This window comes from Chiloscyllium plagiosum, unplaced genomic scaffold (genome assembly GCF_037043375.1).
Source record: "Chiloscyllium plagiosum isolate Xiang-an unplaced genomic scaffold, Cpla_swu_hap1 HiC_scaffold_15, whole genome shotgun sequence".
Lineage (NCBI taxonomy): Eukaryota > Metazoa > Chordata > Chondrichthyes > Orectolobiformes > Hemiscylliidae > Chiloscyllium > Chiloscyllium plagiosum.
The window spans coordinates 39,519,447-39,541,357 of NW_028270153.1; the positions used below are offsets into that span (position 1 = coordinate 39,519,447).

Below are 21,911 nucleotides of genomic sequence, written 5' to 3' on the forward strand. Positions count from 1 at the left end.
GCTGTTGATGTGGACAGAATTAAGAAAACATGTTTAAAAATTAAAAGAAAAGAGAATAAGATAAACATAACACCAAATAACAGTATTGTGAGTAATATAACACAATGTAAAGTTGACCTTATGTTAAAGAACGAGAGCTAGGAAGACAGAAACTGCAAAGAAAAACCATAGGCCTCTGTGTCAACCTCTCAGTAGTAGGCAGCAGAATGGGTTCAGCAAACAAATGTGTGAACTGTGGTCCTGCCTTGCCTTTTAACAAGATCATCTTGATCTATCCCAATCCTTACCCCCTCTTTCATGCCAGCTCATCATACCCCTCAATTCATCAATGCTTCAGAAATCTGATTCCCTCCTCTTTAAATATTTCACATACTTTCAGTGATCTAGCTTCCACAATTGTCTGGAGTACATAATCCCAGATGTTTGCTACCCTCTGGGACAAGAATTTCCTTCCAATCTCAGTTTTAAATGAAAGTCCCACTCATTCTGTTCCCTAGTTTGATATTCCTCCATTAATGGAAACATCTTCTCAACATTTACCTTGTCAAGCCTCCTCAGAATCTTATTGCTTCAACAAGTTCACCCGTCATTCTTTTAAACTTTAATGAGGAAAGGTAAGTTACCATAGTCCCAGCGAATCATAGGGCTCCTCTTTTATTAGTGGTGGTTTAACCTGAGGGTCTCCATGTCTCAGGGAAAGGGAAATGCTGAGAAGGAGGGTTTGTCATGGTAACGTCAGCTAATGTGGGAATTGAACCTGCACTACAGGCATCACTCTGCATAACAAACCAATCCTCTGGGACTATGGTGACTTTAATGATTGAAGGTTAAGCTATTCCTGAGGAGTGAACTCATTCATTTCAGGAATCAGCCAGTGAACCTCCTTGGAAGAGACTTAAAGACCTCAACAGAAATACAGAATTTAGAACAGCGTAACTTTTCCTGAACTGTAATTTAATCAAATTTCAATTGTTAGGTTATGCTGAAGTCTACAGAGAAATTAATACTTTCTGTTCATAATCTGTAGAATGTCTATCAACTCTGTCATCCCTCCACACTGCAGGCACTCTGCCTCTATAACTGATGAAGGGCTTTTGCCCGAAACGTCGATTTTCCTGCTCCTCGGATGCTGCCTGAACTGCTGTGCTTTTCCAGCACCACGTTAATCTAGAATCTGGTTTCCAGCATCTGCAGCCCTTGTTTGTACCTACAATATAGTGAATAAATGGTCTGGTTTAGAAATTGTTTTCAATAATTTAAGATTGAGTTACTCACATGTTGTAGACCAACTGTGTATTTAAAAATGATTTTTCTTTTTGATAGGCCCATTTTCAGCTTTTATTCATCAAACTGGATCAGGAAACCACTCAAGTATGTCATGGATTTTTAAAATCTAGTTTTTAAGGAAATACCTTTTAAAATGCTTCTCAATTCTGCTTGTCTGTGGTAGGCTTCAGGTTCAGTGTTATGTTTGTGTATTTGAGTGCAAACTCAAGGAAATATGCTGTTAATTTTTTTTAATTTCAAAAATATACTTTATTCATAAAATATTTTGATGATCTGTACAATTGGTCATGCCTTACATACGTAAACATTCCATTTCTTTGCATACAGAGATCGAGTAATCATTCATATATATATAGGTCTGTACATTTACTATCCATGTATTTAGCTAAGGCGTCAGCGGAGCCCATTGACTGCCTGGGCCCCCTGTTCTTTGGCAGGCAGACCTTACACGGTGGTCTTTCCCCACCGCGCCTTAGCGCAGCTGCCCCAAGCTTCAGCGCGTCCCTCAACATGTAGTCCTGGATCTTGGAATGAGCCAGTCCGCAACACTGAGTCAGGGTCAGCTCCTTCAGCTGGAAGATCAACAGGTTTCAGACAGACCAAAGAGCGTCTTTGACCGAGTTGATGATCCTCCAGGCACAGTTGATGTTCGTCTCGGTGTGCGTCCCAGGGAAATGGAGCTGCGCGGGGCGAACCCCGACAAACACCACTGCATTCCTCTCCAGACTTCCTTTGCGTAGGCACATTCCAGAAGGAGGTGTGTGCAGTGCGGCAGAGAGTCCGGGCGTGCATAAAGGATCTCACAGGCAGAGCCCTTCTCACCACCAGCCAAGCCATGTCTTGGTACTTGTTGGAAAATTTTGGCGATGAGGCATTCTGCCAAATGGCTTTGACAGTCTGCTCAGGGAACCGCTCGACAGGATCCACCCTCTCCTTTTCCCGAAGGGTCTCAAGGACATGTGTGCTGACCACTTCCTGATAGACTTGTGGTCAAAAGTGTTTCTCCTCATAAATTTCTCTACGAAGGACAGGTGATATGGAACAGTCCAACTACTTGGAGCATTCCTCAGCAGTGAGGCCAGGCCCATCCTTCGCAACACCGGGCGGGGACAGGTAGAACCTCAGTACGTAGTGACACTTTGTGTTTGCGTACCGGGGATCTCACACACAGCTTGATGCAGCCACACACAAAGGTGGCCAATATACTGTTAAAATTAATTGTGGGGAAAAAAGCATGCCCATGTGTCATTTTTGCACCAAAAGCAGAAACATCATCAAACACCTTACAATGCATTTGCACTGCAAGGTCAACGTTACTGTTTTCCTGCACTCTGGAAGCACATTCCACAAATTATGCCTAGGATATTAAAATCATTGACCAGAGAATTGTGAGCAATACAATTGTGAATTCAGCACAAGTATTGCTGTCTACAGTGAAACTCCATTGAAACACTTGTAAAACCTGATGGCATATGTTCACTGGTGATATAAAGCAGTATCCACTTTGCATGTGTTAAGACTTAACTGAGAAGAAAATGTCAAGAGTTGAGCCCCATTGTTCCAAATGCTATTAAAATTATGTAAACATCCAATTTAAACACCCTATTGACTGCTAGACAAGCCAAAATCAGTTGCATTATGTTTCAACGTAAACAGAAAAGTTTACTGGAAACATACTTATTCTTTAATAAATGAGAACAAAAAGGATTACTAATCTACTGTGGTGTGACTTAAACTAAACTACTTTAAAACAATTCACCTCATTCATGAATAAGACAGAAAAAAGACAAATGGTTTGACACAAGTCATTATGGGTGAAAAGTATAGACAGAGGAAAAAACAAAATTCCAAGGATCTAAGTAGCCACACAACTAGTATGGGTTAAGTTGTCTCTCACAGTTCTTCTGATTTTAGCAATAATGACACACTAACAACTGTAGAGTGATGGTTGGTTTCTATTTCAATGCATGATCAGATGGACCTCAGTCTTTTCTCATTTTAGAATGATTACTTTTAAGTTTCTTGTTTTCTCCCTCTCTTCTTATTTGCACAGAGAGAAGAAATAATAATGTATTCTGCTTGCTGGCTTCGTGGATAGTTTTGACTGTGTGCTCCCACCAGTCTATAACAAACTTCACCTGGATTAATCCAAGGTCAATTGTCAGGCAGTTTACTTTTAATTCAAAAACTCCTGGTGATGCTCTCACTTAATAATGTAATACTTCTACTTCTGCAAAAACAACATTGTCTTGTATACCTACATTTGTGATTCAGTCAAACTTGCAAGCTGCAGAACTCTCCTGCAATACAGCAATGCCTGAAGTCCACTCCAGTTTATAGACCAAAATGGAAAAAAAAATCTTTCCTTACAATGGACAAATCATAGAATTAGAAGAGAATCGTAGAATTACAGTGCACAAAGAGGACATTCAGCCCATTGAGTCCGCACCAACCCTCTGAAGGACTTCCCACCTATACTTAGTCCCTTACCCTATCCCTGTAATCCCACATTTACTTTTGTTGACATATTTAGCACATCCCTGGACATTACGGGACAATTTAGAATGGTCAATTTACCTAAACTGCACATCTTTGGACTGTGGGAGGAAAGCAAAACACCTGGAGAAAGCACACGGACAGTCACCCAAGGCTGGAATCAAACTCAGGGCCTTGGTTTGTGAGACTGTGCTAACCATTCATGGAATGTCTGCATCATTGGCTGGGCTAGCATTAAATCCCTGACAAATTTCAGAATAGTGTTACAAAAGGCCTGGCTGTTGTTGAGGAAATTTTGCTCTTTTGCTAAGTTTTACAATATTTAGCGTGGGTTAGATCAGTGTCTTCTTCCAATTTGAGGCAGCATGGGAACAGAAATAGGCATCATTTCCACCTGTAATCAACCTGTCTTAAAGAAATCTAGGTTCAAAAATCACCAGTCTCTTCCACCTCAGAAACTGCTCACTTCCATTTTGGGCTGCTGAAGTTTTCATTTTCCTGGCAAGCACAGATATGTATTGAATTATCGAATACAACAAAAACAGGAAATTCATGAGGTGAGAAATGGATGTACATTTTGGAATTTGCATTTGATTTTCCTGCAATCAGACAACACACAGACATGACCTAGACCCAAGTTAGTGCCAGCAGCAGCAGAAGCAGGGATAGAATGAATGAGTGAACCTGGGGGTGAACAGCAAAAACAGCAGCAATAGGATAATTAACTGAGAAGCAGAGTCAGTCAGAGTGAACCTGGGGGTGAATCTAGAGCAGAGCTCTAGACGTGATGTCATGACTCAAAAAGTGGCATTGGCTTGACTGCTCAGGAACCAGGCTTTCAGACTGAGGGAGTAGTGTCCGGACAGTAGCTCATTACTGATAAGGCACAATATCATAGCTATACTGAGGGAAGACATCTTGGAGGGTTCATCCAGCAAGGCATTTTGGATGGAGCTCAGCCTTAGGAAGAGTGCAATCACTTTGACAAGCAACATGTCATAAAGAAACAGTTATGTGGACAATTTAAAACAATAGGGTTTTTTTGTGGTGGGTGATTTAAACTTCCCTTATGTTGACTGGGACTCAATTAGTGCCAAGGACTTTGGTGGGAGGGAGGTATTAGATGTGCCCAGGATGATATTTTGAAGCAATATGTAAACAGTTCAACTTGGGAAAGGGCCATACTAGGCCTGGTATTGGGGAATGAGCCCAGTCAGATGATGGAAGTTTTAGTGGGGGAACATTTCACGAACAGCGATCATAACTCTGTAAGTTTTATGTTGCTTGCGGATAAGGTGAAGAATAGTCCTCAGGTGAAGGTACTAAATTGGGGCAAGGCCAACTACCACAATAGTAGTCAGGAACTGGGGAATGTAGATTGGAGTGAGGGACAGTTGTTCACTTCTGTTTTGTGGGAATCTTTTAAAGGCCACTTGATTAACATTCAGGATCAGCATGTTCCTGTGAAAACGAAGGATAAAGATGACAAGATTTGGGACCATTGGATGACAAGAGAAATTGAGAGCTTAATCAAAAGATAAAGGAGGCATTTGCATGGTTTAGGAAACTGAACACAGACAGAAAAGTACATAGATAGCAGAAAAGAACTCAAATAAAGGAATTAGGGGGGCTAAAGGGGGCCATAAAATAACTTTAGAAAATAGAATGAAGGAAAATCCCAAGGCGTTTTATATGAATATAAGAAGCAAGAGAGTAACGAGATAAATGGTGGGTCAGCTCAAGAACGAAGGAGGGAATTTATGCCTGGAGCTGAAGGAAATGGATGAGGTTCTTAATGAAAGATTTGCATTTGTATTCACAAAGAAGAAGGACATAGTGGATGGCGAGTCTGAGGAGGGGTATGTTGAAATTCTAGTGCGGGTCAATGCAAAAAAGGTGTTGGGTGTTTTCACAAACATTAAGGTAGACATGTCCCCAGGACCTGACGGGATCTAACCTAGAATGCTGAAGAAAGCAGGTGAAGAAATTACTGGGCCCTTGTACAAAACCATTGTGTCCCCTTTAGTTACAGGAGAGATCCCAGAGGACTGGGGAACAGCCAACAATGTTTCTTTGTTTCAGAAGGGCAATAATGACAATCTGGGAAATTATAGGCCAATGGGCCCTATGTCAATGCTAGAGAAATTATTGGAGAAAATCCTTAGGGATGAGTTTTACTCACATTGGGAAAATTATGGACTTATCAGCTTTGTGCGTGGAAGGTCATGTCTCACAAACCTGATTGAATTTTTTGAGGAAGTGACAAAGATGATTGATGAAGGCAGCGTGGACTTTAGTAAGGCCTTTGATGAGGTCCTCATGGTAGGCTGATATGGAAGGTGAAGTCACATGGGATCCATGGTGTACAGAACGGGCATATTTACAGAAGTCAGAGAGTAGTGGTGGAAGGATATTTTTCTGACTAGAGATCTGTGATCATGATGTTCTGCAGTAGTCGCTACTGATATCCCTATGTATAAATGATGTGGAGGGGAATGTAGGTGGCCTGATTAGTGAGTTTGAAGATGACATAAAGACTCTGGGTGTTGTGGATAGTGAGGAGGATTGCCAGAGGATACAGCAGGATATAGATAGGCTGGAGGAATGGCATGTGGAGTTTAATCCAGATAAATGCAAGGTGATGGATTTTGGAAGATCTAATGTAGGAGGGAAGTTTATAGTAAATGACAGCATCCTTAGTAGCACCAACATACAGTGGGATCTAGGCCTACAGGTCCACAGTTCCCTGAAAGTAGCAACGCAAATGGATAAGGTAGTCAAGAAGACATATAGTATGCTTGTTTTCATCAATCATGATAAAGATTGGCAAGTCACTTACAGCTGTACAGAACCTTGGTTAGGCCACATTTGGAATATTGTGTACTGTTCTGGTCACCATATCACCAAAAGTATGTGGAGGTTTTGGGGAGAGCACAGGAACAGTTTACCAAAAGATGGATTAGTGGTGTTTCCAGCATCTGCAGTCATTGTTTTTACCTAGTTTACCAAAAGCTGCCTAGCTCAGAGGATAATATCTATGAGGAGAAATTGGACAAGCTTGATTTGTTTTCATTTGAACATTGAAGGATTAGAGGCCACCTGATAGAGGTTTGCAAAATTTTGAGACACTTGGATATAATAGATAGTCAGAGCTTTTTTTCCAGTGGAGAAATATCAATTGCTCAGGTACGTAGGTTTAAGGTAAAAGGGGATACGTTTAAAGGAGATTTGAGAGGCAAGACTTTTACACAGAGGCTGGAAGCACTGTCACAGGAGGTGGTGGGGTGGATGCATTAGCAATGTTTAAGAGGCACCTTGACAGATATATAAATATGTAGAGAATAGAGGGATACAGACTACGTAGAATCAAAAGATTTTTAATTTAGAAAAGCTTCATGTGGTGGAACAGTCTTGGTGGGCCAAAGGGCCTGTTCCTATGCTCTTCTGTTCTTTGTTTTTTATTACACCAGTGCACATGACCAAGAGCATTTATCCAGTATACTGTACTACTAAAGGAACACTATCCTTTTTGTGTGACGGTTACCACTGGATGATGTAAAAGGTAAACAGATCATTTCAAGGAATATGTTAGAAAGGAAACTACTCAAGTAAGATGCACAAATCCACATGATAACCTCCTAATGGCCGAATCCAACCACAATAAATATTACTTAGGCTCAGCTTACTTTATCTTTAGAAAATTGATATACATAAATATGCAATTGTTCTGAGTTCAGGTCCAATGTCACATTGAAATTAACTGTAGATTAAACCTAATCTCATCATGTTGGATAATAGCATATATCAGTAGGGGTAGCAGTTTTGTTTTATTCCTGATGTCTTCCATGTTATGCACTGTGAGTACTCAATGCATAAACGTTGAGTTGTAAGAAAGTGATGATGTGCTATGGATAGGAAACTCTAAATACTCCCATAGCCTATCACAGGTCTTCAAACACTTTGACGTTTCCCCGGGGAACTTTATACAGGTCCATGTGTCAGATCACAGCAGAAGTCTGCAGCAACTGACTGGATTCGACTTCCTTACCACATGTTGGACCTGGGAGTGTTTGTAAACGCCAGGCTTCAGCTTAGATCTTTGCTGTTTTTGGTTAACAGACTTAGGTATGTGACACTGAGTTGGTATGTCGATTAAATGTAGTTGAGATATTTCATTGCTAAAGCTAAATCAATCTTGCTTTCTTGATTTTGCAAAAAAAAGTAAATTGCTTGAATTTCAAATTTATCAAATAAGCACATCTTTAAACGAATATTAAAGTTAATCTCAAAGATTTTTAAAATATTTGTATTTGATTCAGATATTAAACAGGAGGCCCTGGTTGGATATTCAGAATGAACCTTTTACACATCCGCCTGTGTTTGACCACCTTGCTGTTGTGGGTCATTCAGAAGTCTGGCGCATTTGTGCTGTCTAATGTCACCGATCTGACGGTGCACCCAACAGCCGAGGCCAACCCTGAAGGAAGAACGTTTCTATCGGCCCCCGGGGCTCCCCGTAGCAGACGCAAGCGGCAGATCTCCCCCAGAGACCGCAACGTGATTCTGGATTACCACAACAGGGTTCGGTCGCAGGTCTTCCCTCCTGCCGCTAACATGGAGTACATGGTGAGTGGCATTCTGAATCAATTTTGTTTCACTAATCGCTGCTCATGGAAGGAAATGGAGCTGAATGGGGTTGAGGTAACCCTGACTTGTTTGGTCTGTAGAGTGCTGTCACGGCAGAAACAGGTTCTGCTTTGACCCTGCACCTATACAACTTCACTGAGCCAGGTGTATTCACGCTCTCGACCTGTAGTTCCAAACCTCAGCTCTAAACTGGAATTGCGAAACCCTAATCTGGATTCACCGTTCAATCTGTCTCAGAGTTAAAAATCACTCAACACAGGGGTTTATTTGGAAGTACAAGCTTTCGGAGCGCTGCTCCTTCATCAGGTAGCTCGCTAGCTAGGTACAAGTACAGCTTGAATTTCCAAATAAACCTGATGGACTATAACCTTGTGTTGAGTGGTTTTTAAGTTTGTCCTCCCCAGTCCAACACCGTCATCTCACACCATGATCTCTCGAACAGGGAAAAGAAGGCAGTCCCCTAACATTTCAATGGGACTTTTAAGTGCCCAGCTTTGGAAAGTTTGCAGACACACAATCAACTTAAATAGAAATGTTTAGACAGTAGGAATTTCCCATTGCCTAAATATTTTTCATATGGAATGTTGGAGAGAGACAATCCCAGGAGGGATGCGAACAGTGTAATTTGTGACTCAGATTCGCTGTCAATTTGGAGTCACTCTCAGGACATCTTTATAAGGAAATGAAGACTCGCTTCAAAGCCTGTAGGTTTGGTCTCTGCAGATATCACAGAGGATGGAGGGAAGTATGCGTTCCAGCGCTGCTAGGCAGTTTATGTTGATACAGCAGTAACCCACGGCAGCTCTGAACACTCCCTGCGCCTTTTACTGTAGTCATGGAATCAACCATGGCCCAATGTTTAGAGGTTATACCGGCAAAGTCGACTTCCCCAACTCCTGATGCTACCTGGCTTGCTGTGTTCTCCCAGCCTCCTGCTTGTCCATTAATTTTTACTGTAGCCAACGAAAAGTTACACTGGCTTTTTCCAATGCATCTTTTTTTCATGAGCGTTTATGTGGCAAGTTGCAGTAAGTGGGGGCTGGAAACTGCGCTCCTGGAACCTGCATGAACAGAACAAATAAGTTTGGCACCTCCTTAACAACCAAACTGAAGATTTGTTATTGAATAGCACTAAGTCTGAAGAATGAAATGTAAGGAAAAATAGTTTTTCTCAGACCAAACCAGACCGTGAAAGGTGAAGATTAAAAGCAATAAAAATGTTTAAAAATTGCATTTTATTTATATCACTGATAAGAAAGGTTGAAAGAATAAAATTTCACACTGATGCTTTCAAAACAACTTCAGACTTTATTATTGCTTATTTAAATTAACATGAGTATTAGTTGTCAATCCATAACCACCTTTCAAGATAAAGCAACAATCAGAAACTGATCTTATTATAGTACAAATTATTATGAAATTCAACATCAATATATCCTAATGTGTGAACCATCTTCTGTACATTACTAAGATTAAAAGAATTTCTACATGATTTACCGATGCTAAATTTGATTTAATTTAATTTATTGTCCCATGTATCTTGTTACAAAATACAGTGAAAAGTGTTGTATGGTGTCGCCACTCATTGGCGCTATCTTAAAACAGAAAAATAAACTAAACTATAGAATATTAGACAGAAAAATTAAGAAATAAAGGAAGTGTCCAACTTTACAGTCCTTCTTGTTAAGTGCTCAGTCATGGACCATGCACCTTGTGGTCTAAGCACAAGTCCCCTTGGCTGCGTCACTGCTGCTGGAACGAAAATTGCCACTCATTGGTGCCACCTCGCCTCCACGACATTCTTGCCATGATGAGTCCTTGCTAGACTTTGCCAATGCATATTCCACCGATACCACCAGGTACCGCACTGGCCCAAACATGACTCCATCACCACCATGAGTCCACTTAAAGCCCAGCTCAATGATGCAGCTGCTGCTGATGCTACCAGATGTCATACTGGGCCCACACCCATCTCCGCTGTCACCTCCTTGAAACTGTGCTAGACTCAGATGCCACCAGAAATCCAAACTCACCTCCGCAGAAGCAGCCATGAGTCAGTGCCTCTGGGCCCTCTGACCAACGCTGCCACCATGCCCTTCACTGAGGAGGTAAACAAAAAAAAGAAGAGAAAAGGGAATGAAAGCAGAGAGAAACTAAAGAAAAGAAACAAAAAGAAAAGCAGATGGAATGGATGAGCCCTGGGCTCAGATGCACTACTCCATCGCCACCTTACCAGAAAGTAAATAAATATGATTATCATGATCGCTTCTGTTCTGAATAAATGTTTTGGCAAAATATCATCATTCATGGTTAAAATAATATTTGCTTTCTAGCAGCCTGAATTTTTAAAAATCACTTAAAATTACATTGTCATCTGGAGATCTGGAAAGAAGATTGGGAGTTCATAAATAAAACAAAAAGAGCAATTAAACATATCCAATATGAATTAATTCTTTTCAGGTTTTTATTATTCAATCTTTTTGAACAATTTCTTACATGTGGTTTAGGTCACATCTTCAAAATTCTTTTAAAGTTTATTGGGTGAAAGTGAGAATTGGCAATGGCTGCCAGAACTTCTAGCAGTTCAAAGAAGTACATTCAATCTTTATAGAAGTGGCACATTTCTAACAGCCAGGAATGATAGTTGCAAAATCAAACAGACCTGTGTATGCTCATCCATTTGTCAGATCACTCATGCCACTGATAACTTCTTTCAGTTAGTCAATGGTTTCCATAGGTACAACCTGAAGGCTAACACTGTGAGAGGTAATTGCCACAGTCTAATGGTAGTTTGTTTTTGTTATCGTCTTTGCTGGCTATATTTTTGGAGTTTGCTTTGGAAAATCTCATGACACCTCTCATTGCTATGGTATTCTGAGGGACAAGCTGAGAAACAGTAGTAACCAAAAATAGAAATTGTTGGAAAAGCTTGGCAGGTTTGGGCTTCCGTGGAGTGAAGTGACCTGAAACATTAACTCTGTTTTCTCTCCACTGATGCTGCCAGACCTGCTGAGCTTTTCCAGCAATTTCAGTTTTTGATTCTGATTTCCGACATCTGCAGTTTTTTCAGTTTTTATTGAGAAACAGTGGTATTAGGTTGGTCAACTCTAACCATCACCATTTCACAGGCCATAGGTCAAATCAGTGCGCTGGATGGTTTCACGACAGCCATTGCAGCTTAAAAACCCTAAGAAACAATATCATACAATGATATCAGATGGACCTCAATGCAATTTTATCTCACCAGCCCAAGTTGGAAATTGCAATAGCTTGCTCACCTGTTGAAGACAGTGGAGAGGAGCATAAGGAGGAAGAGTACTTCTCAAGTCCCTACAGGGGAAGCTTAGGAATCTTAAATCATGGATTCTTCTTCTCAATCCTGAGCTCCTTAAAACAATTTAGAATATCAAGTACATATATACTGCATTAATCTGGAGTTCTTTAGATCAGGCAGGATATATTCTGAATTCAGTATATTAAGTGAAATTTATCATTTCAATTTCCTTCTTTCACAGCTCTGGGATGACAGACTGGCAAAATCTGCTGAGGCATGGGCAGCACATTGTATATGGGATCATGGGCCACCAAGCTTGATGAGATATGTTGGTCAAAATATGTCTATTCAATCAGGCAGGTGAGTAAAGGAGGACCATTCCATAATTAAGGCCAAGTGAATGGTTTGTGGTCTGCAGAAAGCTAGCAGTTACAGGCTGGTCATCTGTGTTACAGCCTGTCTGATTTTTCTGGGATGGATAGAGACGCTAAGATGTGTCATGGCTGGAGTTGTTAGTTTTCTGAGTGTGAGATGTCTCACATAATATGTTGTGATCAACTAAAACTTTTAGATGCAATTAAATACTTCTTTAAGTTAATTATTTTTAAGTTAACTCAGCTAAAGTTCTTTATACCATAATACACTTCGCCAACTTCTCACTCAAATGACCATTCTTTATCTGTGAACATGATTAGGTGAGTGTCATGGGGTAGGTGTGTGTTCTCTTAGTCAGGAAGATAGAAATGAATCCTCCATTACCCACTCCCACCATTCCCACCAATCCTGTCTTTGCCTTTTATCTGGATCCTGCAATTCGGGATTTGCAACCTCTGTGATTGCATTGTTGCCAGTTGCTACTGCTTCTATAGCTGAGCACCTCAAGTGCTGTGAAGGTCTGATCATGCCCACTTAAATGCCCAAAGTGCGCTTGACTCTGTTGGACCTTCACCCGTTGAATTAGCAAGGCTCCCCAACAATTCCCTCACTAGTGGACAAGATGCCCATTGGTCTGACAGAATCCTAACTGATGTTGAGATTTTATTCCTTGCTCCCAGTTTTCCAGCGTTTATTTCTGATTATTTGTTATGATTAAGGATAAAGAGGGTTAAGGAGAAATTGACTCCTGTTTCAGTTTACACCCAGTGTGGATTTCAGAGGAGTCCAGATGGCAGAAATTACCCAGATCAACTTCTTCAAAGCAGTTGTAAGTAAGTAAAATGTCACTAGGGCTGGAAAAGCATAGCAGGTCAGGCAGGTCCTCAGATGCTGCCTGACCTGCTGTGTTTTTCCAGCACCACACTCTTGACTCTGATCTCCAGCATCTGCCGTGCTCACTTTCTCCAAAATGTCACTAGGCTCTTGAGAAATATGAAATATTATATGCACAGATTATATTCACTGAATTTAAAATAGTTTAAAAAGAAACCGCAGTAAGTGATGTAAATAGTAGCAAAATGACTTGTTCTTTTCAAAATCTTTGTTCAAATGTTTGAAAGAGAGTTTACCTTTCCACAGTAATTTCATATAGAAAGGGCACTTTTCAGATTCAAAAGTGATTGCCTTGGACCCATTTAAACATTTGTGTAGTGAAAATTATGATCTGATTAGGATACCCCTTGTCCCACAGGATAACTGTTGTACTCTATTTCTGAGTCATATTAGCAAGGTGAGCAAATAGATGTCGATCTATTTATAAGACTGATGATAATGCCAACCTTATAGCACATGAAGCTATATAAATACCAAAGTGTATATTCACCGTTGAAGGTATGCTTGCAGCAGATAATAGTGGAGAATCCTGTAGTGACTTTCTCAACCAACACATGCACTGTTTCATCTCAGGAGAGACTTTGAGTGCAGAATTAATGTGAAAGGAATTTTTAAGCATAAGCTTGCCCAAGAGCCTGAAAAGCCAATATATTCCTGTTGCTTTCTTCACTGCATTGTCTCAACCAGATGACCAGCCAGAGGGATGTTCTCCTATAGTACAAATTGTTGTGATTATTTGGAACTTGGCATTCTTGTGATTGTCCTGATAAGTATAAGGTGACAAGTTTCAGAATTTTTTTTTTCTTTTCAGCTATGCTCAGGTATCATATCAGAAAATAATATTGTTTTGTTTTTTTCCCAGCTATCGGTCTATTTTAGACCTTGTAAGATCTTGGTATGATGAAGTACGCTATTATTCCTTTCCTTATCCAAGAGAATGCAATCTAAGATGCCCCAATAAATGCAGTGGAGCAGTTTGCTCCCATTATACGCAGGTACTAAACTAATAATTTATTTAAATAAAAGACACTAATGATTTTGCAGTGAATTACAGCATTTAGTGTTACAATGGGAAATGGATCATGGAAACCATTAGTGAGTCAATAAGTTAATATAGATATTTAACTCTGGTATCAAACAGCTACAGTTGTTTTCAATGTGCTGAAAAGTTAAAAAATAAATATCAATTACTGGAAATGTTTGGCAGGACAAAGAGGTAAAGCGGTTTTCATCTCTTTCCAGCTGTTTGAAAGGAAGGTTTTGCTGGATTTTCAGCCCACAAACTGATGAGAGGCAGCATTCCAAATGTATCTTTCACCTCTGCTTCATTCAATCATATTAAGGACCTAATTTATCTTACTGTTCCTAGCTCTGGTGAACGTTCTACATTGGAAACATTAACCTCTTTTTTGTCTCCACAGACGTTGACTAAGATAGGTAGATGGACAGGTAGTTTTGAGGCAGGGAAGCTGCAGAAGGATTTAAACAGGTTAGGAGAGTGGGCAAAAGAGTGGCAGATGGAATACAAGACAGAAAAGAGTGAGGTCATGCACTTTGGTAGGAAGAATAGAGGGATGGACTATTTTCTAAATGAGGAGAAAATTCAGAAATCTGAAGTGCAAAGGGACTTGGGAGTTCTAGTCCAGGATTCTCTTAAGATAAACTTGCAGTTTGAGTCGGTAGTTAGGAACGCAAATAAAATGTTGGCATTTATTTCGAGAAAGCTAGAATATAAAGGCAGGGATATACTTCTGAGGCTTTATAAAGCTCTTGTCAGATGACATTTAGAGTATTGTGTGCGATGTTTGGACCCATACCTCAGGAAGGATATATTGGCCCTGGAGCAGGTCCGGAAGAGGTTCATGAGAATGACCCAGGAATGAAAGACTTTACACATGAGGAATTATTGAGGACTCTGGGTCTGTACTTTATGGAGTTTAGAAGGATAAGTGGGAATCAAATTGGAGCTGACAGAATACTCAATGGCCTGGACAGAGTGGACGTTGGGAAGATATTTCCATTGATTGGAGGGACTAGGACCTGAATGCCCAGCCTTTAAGTGAAGGGAAAGCCCTTTAGAAGAGTGATAGGGAGAAACGTCTTCAGCCTGAGAGTGGTGAATCTGTGGAACTCATTGTCACAGAAGGCTGTGGAGGCCAGGTCATTGTGTATATTTCAGGAGGTGGATAGTTTCTTGATTGTCAAGGGGATCAAGGGTTATAGAGAGAAAGTGAGAAAGTGGAATTGAAAATCTTATCAGCCATGATTGATTGTAAGAGTAGACTCAATGGCCTGAATGCCTAACTTCTGCTCCTATATCTTAGTATCTTAGTCTTATGAATGCCTGCTGCATATTTCTAGAATTCACTGTTATGGATATATCAAACTGTTACAGTAAAATTCTGTTTCATTGCTTTCAGTGGCATTCTTCATGACACTTGAAAATCCTTTCATATTTTTGTAAGATATGCGATCCTTGCATCTGAAATCTACCACCTTATCTCTTCTAATGAAATATAAATGGTGCTGTAAGTATTGAGGAATGTCACCAGTCTAATCAGCTTGGGCTAACCTTTCAAAAAGAAGAATGAGATGTTTGATCAGGCAATAATTACAAGCAATGCATTTTATATTTCTGCAACAGAATCTTTAAATTTGTTTTATTAATGAAATATATGTATTTTTAATCTCTCCTGCTTGAAGTGTTAATGATGTACCTTGGTTACTGAGCTCAGTACAGAGATTTTAAACTTATTTTAATTAAGGATTATCCCTTACTTTTCAGATGGTCTGGGCAACATCAAACAGAATAGGATGTGCTGTCCACACCTGCAATAACATGAAAGTCTGGGGTTCTTTTTGGCCCCACACCACCTTCTTAGTATGCAACTATTCAATAAAGTACGTGAAAGTTTTAATTTAGACTATCTCCATTATATGCATATGCTTGAATGTCTTATTACAGCAAAAGTAAACTTAACACAAGTTAATTTGACATGTTTTCCCTGCTTAAATCAAAATTTTAAAAAATGAACAGTAACATCATGCAAAATATGTGTCTTTATTGGTAAAGTTTTGAGTTTGCAGCCAATGCTTATGTCAATAGCCATCACAGAATTTCAATATTTCTTAGGGCCATTACATAACACTAATATCATACAATGAAAAATATATTACATTTAAAATTGATCCAGGTCCAGGTGGGTGGCACGGTGGCACAGTGGTTAGCACTGCTGCCTCACAGCGCCAGAGACCCGGGTTCAATTCCTGACTTAGGCCACTGACTGTGTGGAGTTTGCACATTCTCCCTGTGTCTGCGTGGGTTTCCTCCAGGTGCTCTGGTTTCCTCCCACAGTTCAAACACGTGCACGTCAGGTGAATCGGCCATACTAAATTGCCCGTAGTGTTAGGTAAAGGGGTAAATGTATGGGAATGGGGGGGTTACGCTTCAGCAGGTCGGTGTGGACTTGTTGGGCCGAAGGGCCTGTTTCCACACTGTAAGTAATCTAATCTAATCTCAAGGTCACTAAACTAAATTATACTGATGTAGAGATTTACTGTTTTACATTATCTGACCTTCTGCGAGGTGTCATTTGTGCTACATTAAAATGAAATGGTAAAGTATAAAAGGTGAAAATGAACTGTTGAATCTTTGCTACTCAGGAACTTATAAAAAATGATTTAATAGTTACATGGCTTCTTACATGACTCTTAAGAAGTCAACATGTCACAGTTGCACACCATGGACACTAGCAGCTCAGATTTACATTAGCACATCCAGGATCCTTGGAAAAACCCCATGGACAAGCATAGAACGACGAACAGTATGTTTCCATGTTTCACTGTGCATGTATAGATTTGAGAAATTGCTGTCAACTTCAGAATAATAAATCAGATGAACGCTAATGGTTTCACTGGTATTACTACTGCAAAACTGATTCATCGTCCTATTAGAAGGAATGGTGCATGGAAGTAAGCATTGAACCCTGTAAAGTTTATAACATTGTAAAAAACAAACATATTAACATGATTCATGTGTTATATTTTTCTAATACAGGGGAAACTGGATTGGAGAAGCTCCATATAAAACAGGGAAACCATGCTCAGCTTGCCCACCCAGCTATGGAGGCTCCTGTAGTAACAATCTCTGTGTTCCAAGAGTCATGTCAAATAGGTTGTTCCCATTCAAGTAATTTATCTTCTGTACATTGTTTTGACAGTGGTAAGAGATTAATGAGTGTCTGGTTTCCTACTTACAGCTAATATATAAACTAACTAATTCAATGAAAATGATAATCGGAAAAAAACCTTGAACTATTGCCTCAAAAAGTACAGTGGGACATGCTTATTCAAAATAGAAATGTGACTCTTCAAAGATAATGTATTTTCCAATGAACAAGATCATTACCTCTGACAAATCAGGAATGATTTTCAGACTTTTGGAAAGATGGTTTTGATTGTACAAGTTTATTTCAAAAGAAACACATCGTAAATCCGAATCGTTTCTATGTTCCCGTATCCCAGGCAACCAGCAACAGTGGCAATGACTATTATATGTCAGTCAGTTCCAAAGTAAGCAATAAGTTCTTGATGGCGTAGTTAACAGAAGACTGTTAAGTATATTTACAATTATGTGTGTGTTGAAACATGAGTTGAAATTTTTGCCTCCCCATGAATGAGGTAGTCACTCAACTCTTTCCTGCATACAAATGTATAATTTGTTCAGTTACAGTGTGCAGGAGAGTGATTTGTGGGGAGAAATCTCCAACTACATAAAATATTGTATTGCAGTCTTTAAAATTTCAGTACGTATAACTTAGTAGAATATGTTAAATTTCATAGAATATATCAAATTCAAGCTAATCCTTCAGCTACACTTAATGTGAACTTACTTAAATGCAAGTCTCGAAAAAACAACACAGTGAAATGTGCAAAATCAAGATTGCCCTCTGTTGGACAAATCACAACACTGATGATATCTCAAGATGATTGTAGCTGTACTGTAGGATGAAATTGAACCTTGACTAAGAAACTTCATATTTTACTTGCCATTTTTTTATCGAAGGTATTCATAGCCTCCCAGTTGAGTAGAAAACCAATAATTAAAATATATTTCTCCAAATAAAAACATCAGCATTGGAAATGGAAACATGCTATCTATTGCATGCAGTTTCAGTAGTACTGTAACTGGACAACTGGACTAAGATTATTAAGTGCATTTCAAGACGTGCAACTTAGACCTTTGTACAGCTGCTACATGTATCAATTGGACCCTGTCCTTTACAACCAAATAAAGCACACTTAAATTATAATAAATTTAAAGATTCACTGTCACCACGAATGTTTGACTTCACAATTATAAATTATTCGTGAGATCAAGTAGTGGAACTAGGTATACTCGCTTGATACTGTATGTTAAAACAGTGAGCTGGAATCTCCCTCAGTCAGCTATGCACCACTTGGTTTCAAAGTGGAAAATAGAGGCCTTAGAGTATTATTTTCCTCATTGATGTATACATTATAATGACACAACAAAATAATTTAGGGTGAGATAGATTAATTAGTTGTAGCTAGGTCAATAGAATCATTTTTTTATCCACTGCTTATCCGTAATTTTTAACTGGGCACAGTGGCAAATTAAGGTGTCCCTTAAAAATATCTTCTACCTCAGAGACTTATGCTCTGTAGAGTTTAAAGTCAGCTTGAGAGTTTGTCAGAAGTTTCTACTATATAATGAATCTGTATGAACCCTCCAGCAACCCTGCCCCCATTTATGTTTAAGTACATTGTGCTGTGGAGTCTATCATATCCTTAATTGCCACTATTCAGGAAGGTCTATTGTGTAAATGAGAAGCTCTTGACAAAGAAAACAGACATTGCAAATTCTGGAAGATGAAACACAAACAAAAAAGCTAAAAAGAAGCACACGTTGGGTGATGTTTTCATCCCCCAACCCCATGCCAACTTTGGAGATGGGGACAGCATTTAATTGAGTGGGATGGCAATGGGTAGAGAGCACTGACACTGTCCTGCCTCCACTCAGGTTAAGTCCATGGTGGAAGGGCTAATGGATACTTTTCCTGCCCTACCAGCAACTGAGGCATGTAAATGAGAAAGTACAGTTCACTGAAGGGCCTCCTCCAGCTCCCACCAATTTTAAGCCAGTGAGGAACTCAATAAGTAGACTCACGTGAGTTGCTTGAGGTCTCTTAGGGGAGTCCCTAATTTATAGACAGTCTCTGATGAGGGGATCCAGGCATGGGAAAGAAGTGCCTGTTAAAAGCTACCCCCTCTCATTCCTACTGATCCCCTACACCCCTCTTCTTTATGAATCCCACCCAGCAAAACCTTACCTATCCAGTTACCTTGGTTGCTTTGCGATTCTGGCTCTGCTGTGGATATATTTTCCATAACAACATGCCACTTATCTGTAGCACTGCTGAGTAAAATGAAATGCTGGGCTCAAATTAGCTGGCAGCTTATGGTGGCAGGGTTTCCCATCTCCTGAGCTCATGATCCTGTGGAAGGTTCACCTTTAGCTGGTTGATTGCCTGTGTGACAGACCTTATCCAAAGAAGGCAACCTGAGTGATCTGCCAACTCTTCATCAGATGGCTGAGAAGCCTATTGCTTCCATAAGATTCTCCCCAAGGAGGTCTACCAGCATCTGCAAGGAAATCCGAGAATGTCATATTTCTAATGTGGACCCTTCATTAGAAATGGAGACTGGGAGATACAATCCTACAGAGTTTCAAACAGGCTTAGCGGACTGATTGACTTACTCTAGCTCCTGTTTTCTTAGGATCTTTTGATATAAATAAAACACTCAAAGGAATTGAACAAAGTAAAACTGAGGAGGCAGTGGAAGGAAGAAGTGCAATGCGTTTTGACCCCTGCTCTATTCAATTCTACTATAAGGTTCATTTCCTACCTGCTTTCAGCTCTACTGTAAGGTTTGTACCTCCATCAGTAACCTAACAATACTCTTTACAAATATTCCAGCCATTTCAGTTTTATTTAATGTTCGTCTTCTGTGCCACCTAGTGGTAATAGATCTTGCTTACAGGCAGATTAGAACAGTATGTTTGGCATTTTTGGAAGCAAAGGATTTGCGCTTTTGCTTATTTACACAAAAGTGGCATCTTACTTTAGGTCTGCACACTGCGTACACAGTAGTATCAATCAGACAAATCTCCTTATAGTGATAGCAGAATTCAATAAAAATAATCGTGTAGATTAGATTACTTACAGTGTGGAAAAAGGCCCTTCGGCCCAACAAGTCCACACTGACCCTCCGAAGAGCAACCGACCCAGACCCATTCCCCTACATTTACCCCTTCACCTAACACTACGGGCAATCTAGCATGGCCAATTTACCTAACCTGCACATTTTTGGACTGTAGGAGGAAACCGGAGCACCTGGAGGAAACCCATGCAGACACGGGGAAAATGTGCAAACTCCACACAGACAGTTGCCTGAGGCGGGAATTGAACCTGGGTCTTTGGCGCTGTGAGGCAGCAGTGCTAACCACTGCACCACCGTGCCGCCTCAAAATAAATATAAAAAGACATTTAAAAATTGAGAACTTAACCGATAAGATTCAAACAGGTCATGACAATTTGTCAGGACTGTCTTGATAACTCAGTAAGTGAATCCACTCAATGGTGGGAACTTAAGCTTTACTCCCTTGGCTTTTTAAGCAATTTAGCCAATTTCAGCTGGAGCAACCATGTGTCAAAAGTCACAACAGTATGCTTGGACTGGAAAATATTGACTTAGGCTTCTGCTGATCAATGATATTTAGTGCTGCAAATGGCAAATGGTTGTGAACAATTGCTGGGAATGCGTAGATTAGGAGTATTTGTCAAAAGCTCCCAAATGGTTGAATTACCTTTATGTGCTCACATTACAGCGGTGGTTATATTCAAGTAGCCATTCATTGGTTATAAAGCATTTTGAAATGTCCAGAAGTGAAAGACAATGTATGAGTGCATAGATTAAAATAGTGCTGGAAAAGCAGAGCAGGTCAGGCAGCATCCGAGGAACAGGAAAATCGACGTTTCGGGCAAAGGCCCTTCATTCCCGATGAAGGGCTTTTTGCCCAAAATGTCGATTTTCCTGCTCCTCGGATGCTGCCTGATCTGCTGTGCTTTTCCAGCACCATTCTAAACTAGACTCTGATTTCCAGCGTCGGCAATCCTCACTTTTGCCTAATGTATAAGTGTATGTCTTTTTATTTCTTTAAACATAGACTGTTTAGCCACACATGAAGAATAATAAAAGGGAGAGTGATAACAGCTGAAAGTTAGAGAAAATTTGTCCTTCTTTTATCTTTTATGCTCGAATGAAATCAAATCTACCAAGAAAAAAAGTGATCTTCGTGGGTAATTGTGGATTATATTGATAAAGATGAGAAGCTGCCCAACAAGAAGGCCAGAGAAATAATGGTGGAAATTGCTCTGGATTACTGTATACTTCTTCACTGCTTAAGATTAATCTAGATTTGGAAGAAGATAGATACGTTCACAGCCTCTCTTTTGAATATTGTGCATGACCAGTTTTCATCATAAAAACAAAGGCAAGTGAAATAATCAAACGGAAGCATAGCAGTGTTGATTAGTGCCTGTCCAATTTTCCATTGGAATGAATGGAAGTAGGTGTTAGATTGGGTGGGATTGCATGGAAACAAGTTTCAGGGATAAATACAGTTGTGGATTGTGATATTCAGGTAGTACATTGATGTGACTGTAATCATTTCAATATGGATTTGGGCAATTGCAACTCCCATCAACACTGCCAAAGTAGCACATTAAATACAGCAGCAACATTGATGATTTTAACATTACTGTAAATAAAGAATTGTAGTGTCAAAGTTACATCAACTGATATTCAATTACTTGGTCTATCTAATTAAATAAATTTTATACTAGTCAGTTTT

At 39.8% G+C, this 21,911-nt stretch overlaps 1 protein-coding gene across 1 annotated transcript; it reads left to right on the forward strand.

The window, feature by feature from the left end:
- The first annotated feature begins 7,812 nt into the window (after window positions 1–7,812).
- On the forward strand, window positions 7,813–20,982 carry LOC122560082 (peptidase inhibitor 15-like). Its single transcript, XM_043710301.2, has 6 exons — window positions 7,813–7,908; window positions 8,103–8,409; window positions 11,946–12,064; window positions 13,836–13,968; window positions 15,759–15,874; window positions 17,031–20,982. The coding sequence occupies exons 2-6, from the start codon at window positions 8,137–8,139 to the stop codon at window positions 17,164–17,166; spliced, it is 777 nt and encodes a 258-aa protein (XP_043566236.2). The 5' UTR covers window positions 7,813–7,908; window positions 8,103–8,136; the 3' UTR covers window positions 17,167–20,982.
- The last annotated feature ends 929 nt before the right edge of the window (window positions 20,983–21,911 follow it).